At 33.4% G+C, this 20,620-nt stretch overlaps 1 protein-coding gene across 1 annotated transcript in view; it reads right to left on the reverse strand.

Annotated features, from left to right (window-relative positions):
• The window catches only part of PPFIA2 (PTPRF interacting protein alpha 2), a 333,651-nt gene that overhangs the window by 171,667 nt on the left and 141,364 nt on the right, over positions 1-20,620 (reverse strand). The window contains exons 3-4 of the mRNA XM_060025306.1: positions 10,763-10,927; positions 4,273-4,347 (exon numbers count right to left, since the gene is read on the reverse strand). Coding sequence (XP_059881289.1) covers positions 4,273-4,347; positions 10,763-10,927 — 240 coding nt within the window. The remainder of the gene's footprint in view (positions 1-4,272; positions 4,348-10,762; positions 10,928-20,620) is intronic.

The raw sequence follows: 20,620 nt of genomic DNA on the forward strand, positions 1-20,620 counted from the left end.
TCCCCCACACCCCAGCCTCTGGCAACCAATCTACTCTGTTTCTTTGTGTTTGACATTTTTAGAATCTGTATATAAATAAGATCATACAGTATTTGTCTTTCTTTGTCTAACTTATTTCACTTAGTCTAATGCCCTCAAAGTTCATCCTCATCCATGTTCTTGCAAATTGCAGGAATTTTCTAGGAAGATTTTTGTAACACCATCTGCTTTTCCTCATTCATGCCCATACAATTAATTACTCTCCTTTGTAATACTACTAAAGCTTGTACTTTCATTTTCACTTTAGTCTTATTGTATTGTAATTACTTTTTATTGTGATAAAAGGTATATAATATAAAATTTACCATTTTAACCATTTTAAGTGTACAGCTAAGAGGCAATAAGTACGTTCACATTGTTATGCAACCATCACTGCCATTCAACTTCAGAAATTTTCACATCTTCCCAAACTGAAATTCTGTATCCTTTAAATAATAACTCCTTATTATAGTTACTTTTTACCATGTTTATCTTCCATAACAGACTTGAGAGAATTGTTGCTTTATTAATATCTTAGGTTATCAATATATTTATACCCAGTACTTAATGCAATGACTGGCAAACAGAAAATGCTCAATAAATGTCTGTTTAATTGATGCATCATTATCAAAATCACATATCAGATGACTATGTCAGCTAGCCATATCAGATTGCCAACTTTCCGGCTCTACTCCACCCAAACCCACAGTTCACAAAAAGAAAAAAAAAAGAACATACTTTCAGTGGATTTCACTTTACCAAAACCAAAACCAAAACCAAAAAACAAAACACTACAAAACAAAAACAAAACTACACCTTCAGCGCTTTCTCATTTCATAAAGTATAAATTCCAAATTCTGAGCTTTGCATTCAGAGTTCTCTAGGATCTGCATCCTATCAACTCTCTACACTCCTATATCTTTTCATACCCTAATTCTTACCAATACAATATCATCCATTATCCCTAAAACAAGCAATTTTAGGTTTCCTTAATCATACTGTTTGCTCAGCTTGAAATGTTTCTCCACAGTTTTGAAGCCAAATCATTGTTTTCCTTCAAGGGTGAAGCCTTCTTTGATACTTTGGTTTAGAATGAATACCTTTCTCTCTGCTCTTTTGCACTTTGTTTGGGTCTCTATTTTATGTTAATTTAGTTCTGTACTAAATTACATCTTACTTATATGTTTATATGTTGGTCTCCATCACTGGAGTGCAAATTATATAAACATTTGCATAATGCTTTATTAATTATTTTATTTTTTTCTATTTCTTCCTGTCAGGAACTCACAGAATTTTCTGCACATAGTAGTTACTCGATAATTATATTTTGAAATAACAAACAACTTAATTTAATAATATGATCAGTGTATTGCTGTTTATTGAGCATGCCTCAGGTTGTTCCAACTATCTATTAAGGGGATAGCCAAGGAATAATGTGAAAACACCAGGTAGAATGAACTCTATACAATGCAATCTGACAAATATATATTGATCACAAGGTTTGTATCACTGTACTGAGTGAAATAAGCACAAATGAGCAAGACATAGCCCTCTTTCTCAGGGAACTAGGCTTAGACAGGTATATAATTAACTCTAATACTTGTTGAACAGTCATAATAAATGCTGAAGCAATGAGATTAAGCAATTTAAACTAAGAAGCAATGACTGTTGGCAAGAAATCATAAAAGATTTCATTGAAAAGGTGATGTCTGAACTTGAGTTTAAATGGGAAAGTATGATTTCAGTGGGTGAATTGGGGTTGTGGAGACATTCCAAGAGAGACATTAGCATAAGTAAGATTTAGAGTCAGGAAGAATGTTGGCTGCTTTCAAAAACAGTGAATACTATAACTTAACAGGAACTTAGAATGACTCAGAGTAGTAGGGGTAATAGGAATTAAGGGTGATTTTTAGGTTAGGACCACTGAAGAGGTGCTCAATAGTATATTACAGGTCTAGTAGTAGATACCATTATATTTTAACATATATAAATATGTAAATTATATTATTATGTTAGTAGTATATTAATATGGCATATGTTACATTATATTACATGTCTGAAAATATTATGAAAAATAATCAATATGATTGGAGCTTTGCTTAGCTGTTTTAACCCTGAAGAATTATATAGCAGAAAACATACTGTAATATCCCAGTTGAGAATAATGAAGATCTGAACTACAGTAGTTTTAATGTATATAGAAAAAGCTGAGAGTAAATGGATGTAGGGTAGACTGTGGACATAGTTAAATGCATGGATTGGAATCACCTGAATACATAGAGCTAAGATAAATTCAAAGATAACCACATTTTCAAGTAGGAGAGAACAGTGGTACATTAAGAGAAATAACCTCTCTGGGCTCACTTGTAAAACAATAGTAGTACCTAACTTCCAGTATCATTTTGCTGATATATGTGCACTTAGACTAGAGCCAAGAGATTTAAAGCACTTGGTAAATATTAGCTATCGTTATTATTAACTTATCAATAGAATAATCTAATATGGAAAATGGCATCTGACTCTAAAATATCTTTATTATTTCATTTCTTTATAAGCATAATGAAAATTTATTAAAAAATCAAACACTACAGAAATATATAGTACATATTTGCAAATACCAAAGACAACTAATAATAACAGTTTGGTATTTATATCCAAAATTCATTTTTCCTAGTCCTATAATAATGTATTATTATTACTTGTAATTGTGCAAAATTGGGAGCATTCTCTGCAGCTTCTTCCTTTGTGTATAGTAGAACATTTTGGATCTTTTCAGAACAGAACATATAGTTATCTCATATTCTTTTTAAGAAGACTGATTATTTCACTGCATTAATGTACCATAGAGAACCTAAGGGGACACAAGGAAAAATTAAGTGGAGATCCAGGCCCATTAGCACATATGGTGCCTTTGTGTAAACTAGAAAAATTGGTCCCTATAAGTGGTTACAGTCCCTTTAGTGCATGTCTTCATTATCAAACCCTAAGCTGGTTTTTAATCCTTGATTAACCCCTGCTGAACACGTGTGTCAGAGAACAATTTATACAAACATTAGCAAAGCAAAGTCCTGTGGAGATGCCAAACCAATGTTTACAATCTTTTGTGGAGCTCAGAAAACAGCATGGACTTTGAGCTACAGATTTGGTTTCTTTTTCACCAGAGTCATCATTGAAACCTTGGATGGATGAGAAATGGGTGAAGTCTTCATGGGAGAGATTATATAAAGAAAAGTGTTAAAGGGTGATAACTCCAAAACCATCTGTGAGAATGGGAAATTCATTGCTGAAGTTTAAATTGTTGAACCTAGGACAAACAAAAGCCTATAGAAGCTCATTTAATTGGCCTAGCTTATTTTAAAAAACTAGGGAGTTTGTAACAACAAGATTTTTAGCATGGTTGAAAATGTGTATTTGTTTATGTGTGAAATGTAAATGTAAATATTACTTTGTTAAGAATCTCTTGGTAAGACTTATAATTAATGACACTGGCCTCCCACTTCCTTAATTATTTAAAAGTAGGAAGTTATTACTAAATAGTTTTAGTAACAATAATACCTCCATTTGCATTCCTGGAATAAACTCCTGAAAAAGGTAGCCTTGTAAATTATCTGAGAGAGGGAGAGAGAGACAGAGGCAGAGAGACAGAGAGAGAGAGATGGGGCTATTTTAGTGCCCTATATACATTTAATTTGAGATCTATTTATCTATCACCTATTCACCTATCTATATCTTATCTAATGACCCAAGTTCATTTGTAGACAAATAACCAAAGAAGTAAAATATTCTAAGGAAAAAACAACTCTTTAAATCCCATGAATGATTATAAAATACTTTCTTAGAGTTATGAATGAGAGCAAAAGAGTGGATTCAATGATGCCACTAAACATGGGAACAATGCTTCATTTGTAACATTTTCTAAATTTAACAGATATTTGACATGTTTTCCAGTTTTGGAGCTGTGTTTTACTTCTCAAAAGGCCCGGCGTTCTGACTGCAGTCTTTCTAAATCCCCACCTCACTAGCTCTCATATCACTAGCTCATGATAATTCTCCTTTCATCTCTTAGTGACAGATCTGAATCACCAGAAATCAGAAAGCATGACTCTGGCAACTAGTTTTAACAGGTCTTGTTCAGTGGCATATACCAAATGTAATTTATTTTTTGTGACAGTTTTAATAAAAGTGACGTGAAACACAAGGGATATAAGGTTAGCGATATTGCACCTCAAAAGAGGAGAAAGTTTGGTATGTTACCTCCTGATTAGCAGCAGCTAGTTCTTCTTCCAGTGCAGAGACTCTTTCTAAAGAAACCCTCAGTCGCTCCCTTACCTAGAAGAAAAACCAAAATATGTGCAGTAATGTACATCCCATACATATTAAACTGTGCTGAATCCATTAACATTATCAGAGACAGTCACATTTGAAAAAGTATTAAAGTATATATAGCCTTAAGTGCTCAGGAATACTATGACTACATTGTCACCTCATAGTATGACTGTATTAAGGGATTTTCTTGTAAGCAAGTCCTTCTAGTGTTTCGTGACAGAGTTTACAATGGGGTTGAAGAGCAACCCCTCTTGTTCTGAATTCTGATTCATAGTAAGTGGAGGCAAAGTTCAAAAGTTTATTATGAATTCATCTGAAAAACAGTCAATGATTAAGCATAAGATATAGGCAAAAAACTTTCTACTTCTTTAAAATAATAACTGTGTTTTCCTTTGACATTTAGTACAAAATAATTTGTCTAAAAGCAAAGGATTCTTAGAAGCTGAAAAATGTTGTCCATTGCTCATGAAATTAATTTTGTATTAGTTTGAGGTCTACATTGTTATTGAGGGATTGGAAAGTATATATCTACTCTGGAATTCCTAAATACTTTTCAGATACCAAAGGTTAAACCATTATATTTTATAGAACCAAAGACTGCACATTTAGTTTGAAAGTAATGATTTCCAAATGTTTCATACACAAATGAAACTCAGAGAAGTGTTTCTTTGATCCTTGTTTTCTTAGAACTTCTAAGATTGTTTTAGTTATTATATGTTCAGATCTATAGATATGCTCCATATTAAATTTGTCAAAAGTAGAAAAGTTCAGAGAAAGAAATTTGGTTAAACTAAAATAAATGACTACAGCAATTTAATTTTCCTTAAAAAAAAAACACCAAAGTTTATAGCTTCAATTCAATATGGAATTCATGGTGAGTTTTAGATTATTTATGAATTAACATTGATTTACCATGGGAATATAACAGTGTGCATTTTAATTATAGAAATAAATTATTTAAATGAACATTCATTTTAGTAATTTATTAATGGTATATTTTAATTAATGGTCTTTTTCTTTTTTTAGCAAGATTTAACTGGGAATATAAGTTAAATACACAAAATATCTAAAAACCTAGATACATAGTAATTTTAAAGTTGAAGTTACAAAATTATTTTCTAGTTAGCAAACAAACAAAAAACAAGTGATATCCTATGAATCTAGAATCTAATTAGAAATTTTAAAAAATCTCAATTATTTTAGTAATGTATAATGATGACTGAAATATATTCAGGTGACTGGGTGCACTTAACTCCTGAAATACATCTTGAATAAGAAAGAATTAATGCCTGACTGGAATTTTAATATTAATTTTACTTAGGTTCAAATTCTCTGAAAATTAGTAATACATATATAAATGGACATTTCATATCAAAGATAATCACAGAGGATCCTTCATGATATTTAAGTATGCCAGATGGGCTGCCAGGTACCAGTGCTGTTAGACAAATATCCAATTGTTCATAAAAATGCATAAAACTAATGCTGATTCATAACTGAACAAGAGCTTCTTAGAAGGAAATCTTTAATGATTTGACTTGGGAAATACTTTTTTCATGAGTGCTTGGATAGATGCAAACAAAGCAAACATCCCAAAGGCATGAAAATGAGGAGGACTGCTGATATGTGGAATACAGATATCAACAAATATCTTAGTAGATGTCCTTGTTATTTAATAGGGATGATTGTAAAGTTTTATGTCCACTTCCTAAAATAGCAGGTATAAAATATGGGTATTCTGATAAAAATCTAAGAATCCTAGTTGATGAGAACAGCAATATGAAACAGTCTAAATATAAATTAATCTCAACGTATGCAACATAATCAGATCACATTTAGACTGCAATAAAGAGGTTAAGGCACTATATTTAAAGACATACTGATGCATTGGGATGTTCCTAAAAGAGTCATGCAAGCCACATAAGGAGCAGTTGAAACCAGGCTATACTGCGGGTTAAATGTCTTCCTTTCTTTGTTAAACTGAAAATCACAGAAACTGTTCCAAACTGTTTCAAATTTACCACAAGTTAAGCATGTATATTCTTATTATATTGAGCCTTCGAGCAGTAAAAATTATCAAGCTTTTCAAACAATATGAAAAATCACCCCTCAATACATTTATAACAGCATTTGCAACTTGAAATTATATTATATACAAAGTAATGAACCTAAAACTCTCTTCACAAGAAAATAAAAACAATTGCTGAATATATTTTGAATTCATGTTATAAATGTAAAAATTGATGTTACAAATATTAATACATTTATGATATGAATGCTTTATTCACATTTGTATGAGAATGAAGTATTCTCTCTGTATTTATTTCTTGGGTAAGACTCAAATGAATGAAACATATTTGCTTACTCTTGCACTAATCTCTGCTAAACTTGGTAAAGAAAAAACAAAGGGAGGATTCAAAGGAGTAACCTTTCTCGAGTATAAAGGAATCTAACGTTTTATCTTGTCTATATAACTGGAACTCCACTGGTAATAAGAAAAAATAGTATTTCTGACAAGGCTTGCAGCTTTTTGCACTGCTCTGAGCACAGCACTAGCAGAATGCCATAATATCCTTATTTTTCTTGTTGAATTTGGTGTTCTTTTGAAGTTATCTAGACAAGAAAAAACTATAGTTTTAATTTTTTCCTAAATATAAGTACACAGTTGATGGTCTTGGCTATATACTTTACTTTTTCTAGTTTTTTGCTATTTAATTACATTCAATTAATCTATTGTCCACACAGTCTTTAAGATATATTGATTGCTTATTTATAGAGCTATAGTATAACCTCCTAAATATATTTATGTACATCTAGAATTTTTGATTTCTAATTTCATCTGTTACACTTATTTTCTTCATAGTGGTATGAAAAAATAAAGAGAAAAAAATTTTCCTCAAAAAAAGATGTTTCAAGAGAAATGTTATCCCTGAGGATTAAAATAAGTCCCTAAGAATGACGAGTATGTTGCAGGATAAAGAAGGACTTGGGTGGAAAAGCATACATTTCAAATTTAAATTAAGGTATGGCAGGGGTTTATTTTGGAATTATCAATCCTGCAACAGAAAGCATCGTGAGGGAATCTTAGACCAGACATTTAAATCCAGTTTGAGCACTGTGATATTAGATCACAGGAATATATGTGGAGTATATGTAACATGTGTTTTGGTTACATTTCCCATGCATACCCAGTATATCTTTTTAAAAAATACTCAGTGATATCTGAGTGATTGAAAAACACATGTATACTTCTCATTTCCTCCGGCCCACAGAATTGATAAACATGTTGGAGACTTATGTCAAAATCACTGCTGGTCTTAGATAATTGTGTAAATTCTACCCTACAACTCAGTGGATATGTAAATAAGGACATCAATAATGAAGACTGCCAGTCATTGTAACTGTCCACAGCTATGCTCAATCTTTTGTATTTTATTTATCTCTTCCTGTGTTCTAAACCTTCTGTGGTAAAGTTGGTAGTTTCTTGCCCTCGATATGATTAATTGCATCTTCTTCTGATATTCCACATATGTTTTTTATATATATATATATGTATATATATATATATATTTTTTTTCTTGCGGTACGCGGACCTCTCACTGTTGTGGCCTCTCCCGTTGCGGAGCACAGGCTCCGGACGCGCAGGCCCAGCGGCCATCGCTCACGGGCCCAGCCACTCCGCAGCATATGGGATCCTCCCGGAACGGGGCACGAACCCGCGTCCCCTGCATCGGCAGGCGGACTCTCAACCACTGCGCCACCAGGGAAGCCCTCCACATATGTTTTAACATAATATCCATAGCACTTAAAATAGAATATTGTAATTACTTGTTCATATGTCTGTCTCCTTACCTCTCCTGATCTACACAAGAAGCTGTGAGCTATTCTTAGGGGAATTGTTTATGAAGGTGCTTAGGCACATATTAACCCCTTAAGAACTAAATGAATGTTAATTTAAATAAGCATGTGAATCAACTGTGATACCAATATCTTCACTTAGTTTGAAATTTTTGTCAAATGCTGAAATTTATCATTAACAATAACATTCATTAACATTTACTGAGCATTTGCCATATGCTAAGTACTGGCTAGGAGCTTTGCATGTCAGACAATGCTATTAGGTAGGTATTATTATTCTCTTCATTCAAAAGAAGAGAAAACAGACTAAGAGAAATTAAGGTACTTGTCCAAGTCTGTCTAACTCCAAAGCCCAAGATCATAATATTTTTCCTTCAGGCTGTTAGGTATTACTTAGTTGATAATCAGTTCTGTTGCCCCGAACTCACCAATGTCCAGGGCACATTTGGTGAGTTACTAAACCCTATTACAATTCCTAGGGTCACAGTATGAAATACTTCATTTAGTCATGCTAAGTTCACTGAACATCTATATACTAAATTACTTTTAGATCCTAAATTGTACTACAACCATTTTCTTCTTAAATGTACTCACACTCATTACGTTATTTGTCCTAAATGCTGTTTATTGCCTTCTATTCATTTTTTCATAAAAGCATCCCTCACCTAAGTGATGTGGGAGCACATCTAGGGAACATCTCAAATCACTCATTCTCAAGTCCCTCATTCAAGTCACTCAAAACTGTTAAGTTTTCTCTGAGCAGGCCATGTTCTTTTCAAAGCTCTGGGTTAGTTCACATATTGATCATATTGCTTACAGTATGTTTACTTGTCTGCTTAAAAAATCCTTACACAGTCTAATACCCAGACCAAATTTCACCCCCTCTGTGAAGACATTCTTGACTTTCTCATCACTTCTTCAGGAAAAATTAGTCACAACTTTTCCTGTGACTCCATATCACATCGTATATATCTCTTCTTACCACTCCCTCTTATTGACATGTGAACTCCAGAACTATGAACTCCACATTTGTAAAGAAAATGTCTTATTTATCTTTGTGTGCTAAATATATGCCAAGGAGTCTGACACATAATAGATATTCTATAAATGTAAAGTCTTGCAAATTCTTAATAATGCAGTTTTGTAATAAGAAATGAAATATAATATGAAAGTAAACATTAAATATATTAAATTTTAAACATTAAACATTAAATACATTAAATATATTAAATTATTATTTGACATTTGATATTAGTTGATATTATATTCATCAGGATTTATTTATATTATATTTATAATATCAGGATTGATATTATATTCATCAGGATTTTTATATAATATCCATTTCTGTTTTACTCAAAATTATTCATAAACTAGTTGCCTCTCATACGAAAATTAAAAATAAGATACAATTTCTTCTTAATAATCTAGAAGACAGAATTATAGATATGCTATGCACACACTCCACATAAATCCCCTGCTCTAAGAACATCTGAAAGACTGATGATAAAAATATATATGTATATAAATATTAAATAGAGCAAAAAGTGTCTGTATGCTCAAAACCTATATATAACTGAGTAATAATCCTTAGTTTGGATTTTAATGCTCAGAACTTGTCAGATACTTTACAATGAAGTGCCCCAATTCCCACTGTACAAAATCCTAAAGCCTCATTAATTTAAAAAAATTCATTCTTTGAAATTTTACAGAATTGAAATGATGTCATAAGCCTTACTAATATCCAAAGAATATTATCATCATATTGGCTTATTAATGTCCATAGAGCTTATTTGAGTAACAGCTAAGAGAAACTTACAGTTACTTTAAAAAAGACCTAAAGCAGATTTTTCTACTAATACCTTATGCTGTTACCCGCAGAAACTCTTAAAAATGTGTGTTCAGAACTAAGATATTAGAAACCCCCAAAATAAAATTGTATGATTCTAATATGAATCTCTAAAGGTTAAAGTATTTCCAATTTACACTTCAAGATATGTTTTATTGTCAGTTAACAGTCTCCTATGTTGGCATCTATAGCCACGCACTTCAGAGGGGGTAGGGAGGATAGAGACTGTGGGGTGGGGAGAGAATGAGAGAGAGAGAGGGAGAAACAGAAAGGTTAAATGACAATATTAAATTTCAAATGGCCATCTGGACTAGGACTCTCATGTGCCGTAATAGAAGTCTTGATAAACCATAGATTCAGATGGATTAAAAAAAGAAAATGGTTATGAATAATATAATGAATGATGAATAATGAATAATGAATGAATAATGAATAATACCAGTATACATGTAATTGTCAGGGTGCGTTTTTTTTTTTTTTAGTGATTTTTCCTGCAGTTCAGACGTGTTCCTCTGAACTGACTGACTTCAGCAGCCAGTAAGAGTCATGGATGAAGACAAGGAGCTTGATGCTGATGACAAAAGCACAGTTAAGCCTGAAATCTTTTGTCAATACTATACCTTTTTTTCCAGTAGTTTTTTAAAAAAAAAAATCAGCTTTATTGAAGTATAATTGACATAAAATTGTAACAATCCTTTCACAATACTATACCTTTTCATCCAAGGCCTTGTGGTGCTCAAATAAAGATTTCAGCGCCTTGAGAACCTCAACTTCGCTGGACACTCCCGAGGGGGACTGGGCTTGTCGCTTCACCACCGTCATTCTTAGTGACCTTTCATGTCGTGACACAAGGCACTCCAAATGCTCCAGTAACAGCTATTGGGTTTAACAGAAAATGTAATTATCTTATGGATACAAGTCACTAATACATACAGATGATTTCCATTTTAGATTTCAGATTTATATAGTATCTAATGATAACCTCAGATTATACTACAGATAGCATCAATGAAGCACAAATCTGAGTTCATAAACCAGGGTTCATAAAGTATATTAAAAGTAAATTGCATTTCTATCAAGTAACAATTTACTGAATTTAAAATATAATGTGAATTATATGCATTCTTTTAGAAGATTTAATAATTTCAGTTTAAATTGAGGAGAACTAGAACACACCATAATATGTTCCAATAGGATAATGACTGAAGAACATTGAACAAAGCATGATGATTTTGTTAGAGAATAGAACTGAAAGTCAAAATTAATTTCACTTATATCTGATCATTTAAATTTTTTAAATTGAAGGAAATGAGTATAATCACCATGTTGCTTTAAATGTGATTATAGTTATAATCATAGGTTGTTATAGCAATTATAGTGGTAACACTAATGATTTTATTCACAATTAAATTCTTAGATTACATAATAGAAAAATATATGCAGCCAACTGGAATATAGTAACTGAGACCAGCAATAGTCATTTTGAGAAAAGAGGTTAAAGGACATAATTTTTAAACTGTCTACTCTGGAACCTACATTCACCAGTCAGTGTCTGGTACCATGATAGAGACTAGGGGAAAGTCCAGTGAACAATGTTTCATTCTGGTTCCAGACTCTATGCTCTAACACTTCCCAGATAAATTTTGCTTTTAAATGTTCTGTGAATTGGAGTTTCACCTTCATTTTATTTTATAAGTCAGTTCTGCAACTAAAAGCAAAGATATATGAAAAGAAAATAAAAAACTGTTATCAGTTATTAAAATTTTACTAGTGAAGAATAATATATGACTAGTAAGGAGGAGAGATTTTCAGAAGGCTAGTGAAAAGCATAGGCTAACAAATGATGTCTAGGCAAAATAAGCAGGAGTTACTGAAACAATAAAGTAAAAAGCAGATATAAGATACTGAGGTGGAAAGAAGTAAAGAAAAACTATTTTCTTTCAAGATTTTTCCTAAAGCTTATACTGTAAAGAAAATTTTTGTTTTTAACAATGCTACTGTTAATTTCAGTGTCACATGTTAGTATCACATTTCTTAGTTCTTTATGGGTTAATTTTGCTATATTCACTGTCACTGATTATGGTTCAATGTGTCAGAAAATTTTGCCTGTTATTAACAGAAAAAACCCCAGACATATCTGAGATCTTAAAGGTATATAGATCAGTCGGCCAGAGTCATATGTAAGCATCAAAGTAATATTAAAAGTTCTTCAATATGAAGATGATACAATTAATATTTTCAAAGAGCTTTTCTTTTATTTACCAATCTCTGATTATATTCATGGTATTCTACTCTCTTGATTTCTATAGATACATGTGTGCATTGGTTAAATCCAAGCTGTTTCACATAGGTTATAGAGATTTGCCTATTTCTCCAACTTTATCTGCTGTTAGTCTTTCTCTGGCAAACTCTGCTCTAACCATGCCAGCCTACTTTCAGTTCCTCAGTCTTCCAAGCCTTTGCACATGCTGTACCCTCTGCCTGAAATACTGTCCTTTGGCTCCTTAGTTGGTCAGCTCTTTCTCACCTTTAAGTCTCAGTTTAAATATCACCCTCTCAATAAAGCATTTGCCCACTACTCTAGGTAAAGCATTTGTAGGTCTCTCTCTTCCAAGTCTTCATAACTCTCTATTTCATTCTCTTGCTTCATTTCTTCATATAATGTGTGTAATTTCTTAAAAATAGTTTTACTAAATTTCATTCTATTTCCTCATTGAAATATAAGTTCCATGAGGATAGGCACCATGTCTGTCTTGATCTTTTCTGTATTTGAGTATTGGCTCAGTTCCTGGCATTTATGCATATGTAAAAATATTTATTGAATGAATAGAAAAAAATGATAAATTAGGTAAATTTCCCAGTGTACATTCTGGCCTATATCAAAGCTAAATCTGCAGCCATGGTTAATTGGCATTATTTCCTAAAAGCTTAAGCTAATTAACACAGTTTTTATATATATATATATGTATGTATGTTTTAGGTAGATGATATACTTACAAAGAAACAAGACATAATACAAGAAAACTGGTTTCTCTGTAAATTAGAGATGTCTTCATCTATACAGTAATTTAATAACTATTTGAGCTTCTAATATTGCATGGGAGTAGGTAGGATACAAAATTGTATAAGATATAATCTGTACCCTCTAGGCAAGAAACACAATATGAGTATTATATTGAAGCTATAAAGAACATCTGTTATTGGAGATTATCTAAATCTTTCAATCACACTCTTTACATTTGGCAAATTTCTCACAATGTTAATCCCACCTTCTCAACATAGAGTGCAAAAAACTACAATTCTCAGTGTTTGGTGCCACAGAGGTTCTATTAATTACACACATGCAAGAAATGAGTGGTATAAATAAGTTATAAGCCATATAAATAAGTTGGTGAAGGTATCTAGTTTGCTCAATGGGAGGTGGAATCATGATTTTGCACAGAAAAGGAGAAAAAATCTGTTTACCAGCTTTGCAGTGAAGTTCTAAAATTTTTTCCTGAAAGGTTAGGCTACAGATTGTTTTGGGTAAGAATTTCTTAATTACTGTTAAAAATCACTGTCGTCTACTTAAACTAGCTAGAGAGTGAATTCTGTTATATGCAAGTAAGAATGCTATGACAGTACATCAGGTCATACTGACTGCTACCTTTCATTGTAACAGTCATCTGCCATACCCTGGTCATTGTTCCTTGAATGTCTTAGCAACTAGATTATTGTCATTTTTCCAGTGTTACCCCGGTTGTAATTCTTGGTGATTTTTATAACTCATTTAAATATATGAGTGATAACTCATTTAAATATATGAGTGATAACTCATTTAAATATGTGAGTGATAACTCATTTAAATATATGAGTTAAAACTCATTTAAATATATGAGTTAAATATGCTGATTTCTCCAGGATATTGGCATCTAAATTTCTAGACTTTGTGTACTCCAATGGTCTCAATTTCCCCCCTATTTCAGTAACTCACAATTATGGTTTCATGATAGATTCTACTGTTATCAATAAATGCGACTAATTTCAGTTTTTATTATACAACTCACAAATCATTAGTTTAGTTCAGTTATTTAAATGCTCAAACTCTAAAAATACTTGCACCTTCAATCTATTTATCGTAGGAATTTATTACTACTTCTCACCATACTCTTGCCTTCACTTTCTCTTACCCATCTTAAAATTTATAGTTCAGTCTTTAAAATCAATCTTTTCCATGTTCCTACAACTTCCAGAATCTAACCACTTGCCACTGCACCCACTTGCCACCTGGGCCCAATACCCATTATCTCCCACAAATTATTATAGTAGCTTCTTAACTGGTCCTCCTGCTTTCATCCTTCCATCAGGTTATTCTCAAAACACTATTTAAGTTAAAATGGAAGCCAGGTCATTCATACCTCTGCTCAAATCCTCACGGTCTTCTCATCTGGCTCAAGTAAAAGCCGAAGTCCTTAAAAGTACCAAAGGGATCTCAATTCTCTGAACTCATCTCCTATTCTTGCTCACTCCAGTCTAGCTGATTTGGTTTCCTTGTAGCGTTGTTTTGTTTTGTTGTTTTAACATTATCAGACATCCATGCTATTACATCAGGGCCTTTGTGCTTGCTGTTTTTTTCTGCCTAAAACACTCTCTTTCAGACATATGCATGCCCATCTCATTCCACTGTCTCTTTCGTGGTTTTTGTCAAATCTCACCTTTCAACAAGGCTTTCCCTAGTCACCCTCTGTACGAAATATCTCCTTTCCAGTTTGTTTTTCCCCCTTGGCATTTGTCTATATCTAAGTCACTATTTACTTTATACACTTATCTTGTTTAAGTCTGTTTCCCAAAGCATAATGTAAGGCCCATGAGGAAATGAAGTGTTTTTATTTACTTTTTTCCTATTTTGTCCATTGCTGTATCTCTCAGTGCCTAGAAGATTGGCATAGTAGATCCTTATAAATTTTTGGTTGAATGAATAAATGAACCCTGATTAAAACAGTAGTTTTTAACAGCTATGGCTATAAGTAACAACTCTTCAGACAAATGGGAATATGGGATATCTGACCCAGACAGATTTGACAAAGTAATAAGTAGATTAACGTCAAAAAAGGGGCATTGTCTCCCGTGGTTCATGGATAGCTGCTGAAGTGACCACCTGAGTTATCCTGAAATGGGCTGTCTCTGACAGTAAGGCTTTGATGGACTGAGTCATATGTACAAAAGACCATTTTGAAGGGCAGGAAGAATATAAGGACAATGAGGTGAGCTGGGTGCTTTGAATTGCATTGAAGAGTTTAAAGAAAGAAAATGACAAGCATAAGGTTTTAAATTTTAGGTCAAGGCTCAGAGAACTCAACAGTTGCTATGGCTGCTCATAACAGCCTCTTATTGAGGTCCCAAGACATAACGGACAAAAGATAAAGAGCCTGATCTAGGAGAGGTCATTGAACTACAATGTATGATGAATCCAGAGCCTTGCCAGGTGTCTTATTTGGAAATGTTGGCACTACTATGAAAATAAAAAGGTACCACCAAGAATTAGAGAAAGGAAATTTAGAAAGTTTCAGATGAATCTGATTTACTTTATCCACCAAATTCCAATGGGTCTCCCTGCTTCACTGATAAGTGTCATCTTATTTGCCTTGACAACTATGTATGACTCAATCATTAAGTAGGTGCCTGGCAAAACATAGCCTATGTTCCCCCCTCTTGAATCTGGTTGGGCCTGTGACTCTTTTGATCAACCTGTGTTGTATGGTGATGGTGACAATTTGTGACCTTTGAGTCTAGGTCCTAAGAGGCAGTGCAGTTTCCATCTAGTTCACTGGAGTACTTGTTCTTAGGTCCCAGAGCCACCACACAAAAACTCACTACTCTGAGACCACTGTGCCACAGAGGTCATATGGAGGATCTCAGATATAAAGTCCCAGTTAAATCTGTCTGTCCTTCAGGCACTCCAGCCCAGGTGCTAGACACAAGAGCAAAGGAGTTATCTCACAAGTAGATCTTTCAGCCTCCAGATATTTGAGTCACCACCTGAAAATCATATGCTAAAGCTGGTCCATACTATCTTGTGAGAGAGGATAATTTTCAGAAATCTTGTGAGCTGGTAGTTAAGCACAGTTATTGTTGAAGCTTAAATTATGTAAGCTTATGATTTAATAAAATGTTTTTAAAAGATAGTGAACGCTCAAAATATATCACTTCCTAATTATCTTACTATATTATACTATTACTCATGCCTATAGGGTTGTTTACTTCAATGGTATTTGATAGCAGAAAATACTATATAATGGTTCACTACTGTGCATCTTTTCCCAACTCTGCATTTAGTGACATGTTGGAAATTTGAAAACAGCCACCGTGGGAGTATTAACACCACAGAAATTAACAAACAGTATATATCAGTGCTTTTTGCTTTTTCTGATAAAAATAAATCATCTACCAGTCACTAGCCATCAAGTCATCCCAGCTGAGAGCCCAAACCTTATGGAGCAGAGAAGGGCTGTCATCACTGTGTCCTTTCTGAATCCCTGACCCATAGAACTGTGTGTATAGTAAAATATTGTTTGTGCCATTAAATTTGGGGGTAGTTTATTATAAAGCAATAGATAATCAGAAAATCTTCCCTAAAGGGACCTGTGACCATGTAGCATGGCAACACCTAAGGAAAATAGAATACAAAACTGTTTTGGCTATTAGCTCTAAACTAGGACTATATCTTTGGTACCCACTGGTATAAACGCGTTCAATAATCTGGTAGACAAAATGATTCATCCTCTGGGTACTGACTTATTTCTTTGGCCACCACAGCATTTGCTCAATGGGCATAAAATAGTGACCATGGTTTCTGGGATAGAAGTTATTCATTGAGACAAAATGGGCCTCTCATCATTAAGGTTGATAGGGTTACCACCCCAGCTGAATAGCCAATTTACTTGCTGTAGCCATCAACCTTGAAGTCCTGACATGGTGCAATATACCTAGAAACAAACTACTTATCTTGAATCAAGCAGATTACATCAAATCCCTTCCATCAGGGAGGCAGCTGTCTTTTGCTACTATAATAAAAACTTTTTCTGGATATGGATTTGCCTTATCTAATGGCTCTGCCTCTACCAGCAACACCATCTTATTAGATTTTTGCTTAAAATCCTGTTATCATACACAATATTACTTCTGCCCAAAAAAACTCATCTTACAGTGAAAGGGCTAATGCGATTGACTGATGCTCCCAGCCCTGTTTTCACCATGTTATCACATCGTTCAGAAGCAGATCATCCTAAAGAAAGGTTAAGTGACCCAAGGAAGACTCTATTTTAATTTAAATTGAGAGGTAACACATTGATAGGTTGGGATGCTATCATCCTGGAATTAGTATACACTCAGAATTAGTGATGGAAGTGAGGTTCAGTTTCTCTCAGTTTCAGACCCGATATATATGGGTATAGACCCAGGTCCAGGAATCAAGGTTTAGAATTGGAATTTATATTTGCCAATAGGACTTTGTAACCAGTTGGAGAAAATAGGATCTTTCTATTTTTATTGTATCATACACATAGAGTATATTATTTTCCCATTTTCTTGTTATATTTTTACCCTTTTACTCTATTTTATGTTGGTTATGTTGATTCTGATGAACATTTAAAGTAGTCCATAGGTTACAGAATATTAAGATAAGATTGTGATTTAATGAGAGTAAGACTGTACACACTGAAGAACCCCATGAAGCTGGATGAAGCTGGATGCAGTTAACTAGAGGTTATGAACCTTCTTTTTTGATAAAGAGTGATTTTATTTTTGTTTAAGAAGTCTATTTGTATTGTTGGGTAGATACATATCAGTATTGCTCCTATTTCATTTTAATATGAAAAAAGGGTATGATAAAATCTGGGTGGTAGTGCAGACTGCCATTTCAGGTTGCCCCAAATCTTTTGAATATACCCTCCATGTTTGCTAGGTCTCCACGTTCTGAACGCCATCTTCCCACAGTAGGATTCAAGGAACACTTCTCAGGCATGTTTACCACCAGGTGGCAGACATGTGACTTAAGAGCCGGCCAGCCAGAGCTCCCTGCACAGGACAGATTCTGAGGGGATCCAGATGAGGAAACATTCTGGGCATGGGGCATCGATTTTGCTGGCACAGGTATTAGCAGATGCTGCATGTTTCTGGGACTTGGGGTGTAAAATAAACTTACAAAGCTAAGAAACATGGTCCTAGAAATTGTGCCTGGAAGTTCAGTTTAGAGATTTCTTATATGCTTTAATTAATGCCTTCTTGATTAAAATAGCAAACTGTGTTGTTTTGTGCAATTAGGAACTCTCATCCATATAACAATAAAACCAATTGTGTTTTTATTCATATAAAACAGACTCCTTAAGGGCTTAAAAATTTATTCTGAATACTCCTCGATGCCTAGGAAAATATTCTATATAATATATGCTTAGTACTTGTTGAATTGAACTAATAATGAATGTACATTATGTATATTGGAGAATGTGGCCAAAAATGTCCTAATCTAGCATGTTTCTATAGCTTTAAACTTCAAGTGAAAATAAAAATAAAAAGGAACTTACCTAAGATGACACTAACAGTCTACTACTTTGTACACCTTCGCTGGGAGCCAAACTTTAATCGAATGTTTCATAAATCTTGCAGAAGGCACTCTCTTTGGTACACTCAAAGGACTGCAGGGACCATATGAGTGGCCATTCATCTATGTTGGAATTCACTTTAAATGACCACAGCCTATATATGTATACACACAAACATATAATATTGTATATGCATGTACACATACTGCCTCACTGGGAATTTTTAAGCTAAATTTCTAAAACTATAAATCTTTCCATTAGATATGAATTCAACATAACCTTGTGTGCAATTATTTTCAAACACACACGGCTTTCAAGTAGAAATGCATTCTGCCCTGTAAATTAATTTGGCCTCTGTAATATGGTCACATAACACAATACTAACATCTGAAAATGAAAACCTTCAAATTGATTGCTTTCATGATCAGTCCACTCAGCATCCTTTACTCTCAAGTATGGTTTAGATAACCTATGTGTCTTCTTATGTATGTGTTTGAGTCCCACATTGAAATAGCTGTTGGGAGGGTATATGTCCTATCTTATTCACTCTTGTATCAGTCATATCTTGTTGTAGCACTTTCAAAAATATATATACATGAATCCATACACGCACGCACATATCTTCACCTGCTTTCAACTACTAGGGTCTTCCTTTCTCAACTGGATTGTATGTTCTACTCATCGAGGAAATAAGTTTGGAGGGAATCTGTTAACTTGTATAAACAGGTTTGTCAAGAACGGGAAGCTTTTCTTTATTAATGGCAGGTGTCTGATTGTATTTGAACATTTATTTAACATAATTATTTTGGATCAAAACAAAAAGGCATAGTAAGGAATGTTTCAAATTCAGTCTTTCATTTGAACTAAAGATAACTGTCTTTTTTTTAGTTTATAACCTATGAGATGAAATTACAGTGTAATGATTCATAACTGACATTAAGACTAGCTCTTGAAACCCTAACTTCTCTTTCAAAGTCATACAATAGTTGCATTCTGAAACACTGTTAATAATATAAACCATCCTTTGAGATCTTCAGGCACAAAAACAGTTGAAACAACAAAACAACAACAAAACTTGTCTACTCTGATATTAAGAAATAATTATATTAATATTTCTAGTTTTCCTTTACTTTTTAATTAATTCAGGTAATTCTGCCAAAACATAAGTTTTAGTAGTCAATTTGAGGATGTTGAAATAATGGCAGGAATGCTGTTTTCTGTAAGTATAACTTGCCTAGGTATGGTCAGAGAAGTTTTAGGAATAATAAAATTTGTTTCATCATTTTTTCTACATTTTTGGTAGTATGGAAACATTAAACAATAAAGCTTGGTTGAATGTTTCTGTAAATACCCACTACAATTTATGAAGTTTTTATTTTTGTATAATCATGAATAACATTAGGATGATTTTATTTGGATGTTCTCAATTTAATAGGGCATTATGGAGGAAGAAAGAAAGTGGCCTGATTTTCAGCCCTGGGTATTTTTGGGGTGGTGGGGGAGGGTGAGAGGTGGTTATGTAACTTAAGAAGTTATTATATAATCAATATTTTGCACAAGGAAGGTTTCATAAATCTATTTTCCTTGACATAATGAACAACAAAAATCCTCCACATCATTGCTTTAGGAAAGGTAGAAAAATGTTTTCCAGCTTGATTCATGTTTTCAAAGTAGTTATGGTTCACGTTTAAAAATCAATGGCTTCATTTTCTATTACCCTATTGGAACTTAATATTTGTACTTCTCTCACTTTGATTCCTGAATGGGTATTTCAAGTACAGCTTGCCTTGCTTTCTTTGTTACCCCAAATTCCTTTGCAGATGCAATAACGACAGGTAGTTCCAAGCTTCATGGGGTGTAATGTGATGAAAGCTGTGAGGATGCTGTTGCCAAACCTCCCAGTCTCTGGAATTAGTCACAATCAAGAAGGCATAACGCACTCCATACTACAGTGGTCAACTCTTAGGCAATGTTTCCCCTAAACTGTAGT

The sequence above is a fragment of the Delphinus delphis genome, chromosome 11, assembly GCF_949987515.2.
Source record: "Delphinus delphis chromosome 11, mDelDel1.2, whole genome shotgun sequence".
NCBI classification, from domain to species: Eukaryota; Metazoa; Chordata; class Mammalia; order Artiodactyla; family Delphinidae; genus Delphinus; species Delphinus delphis.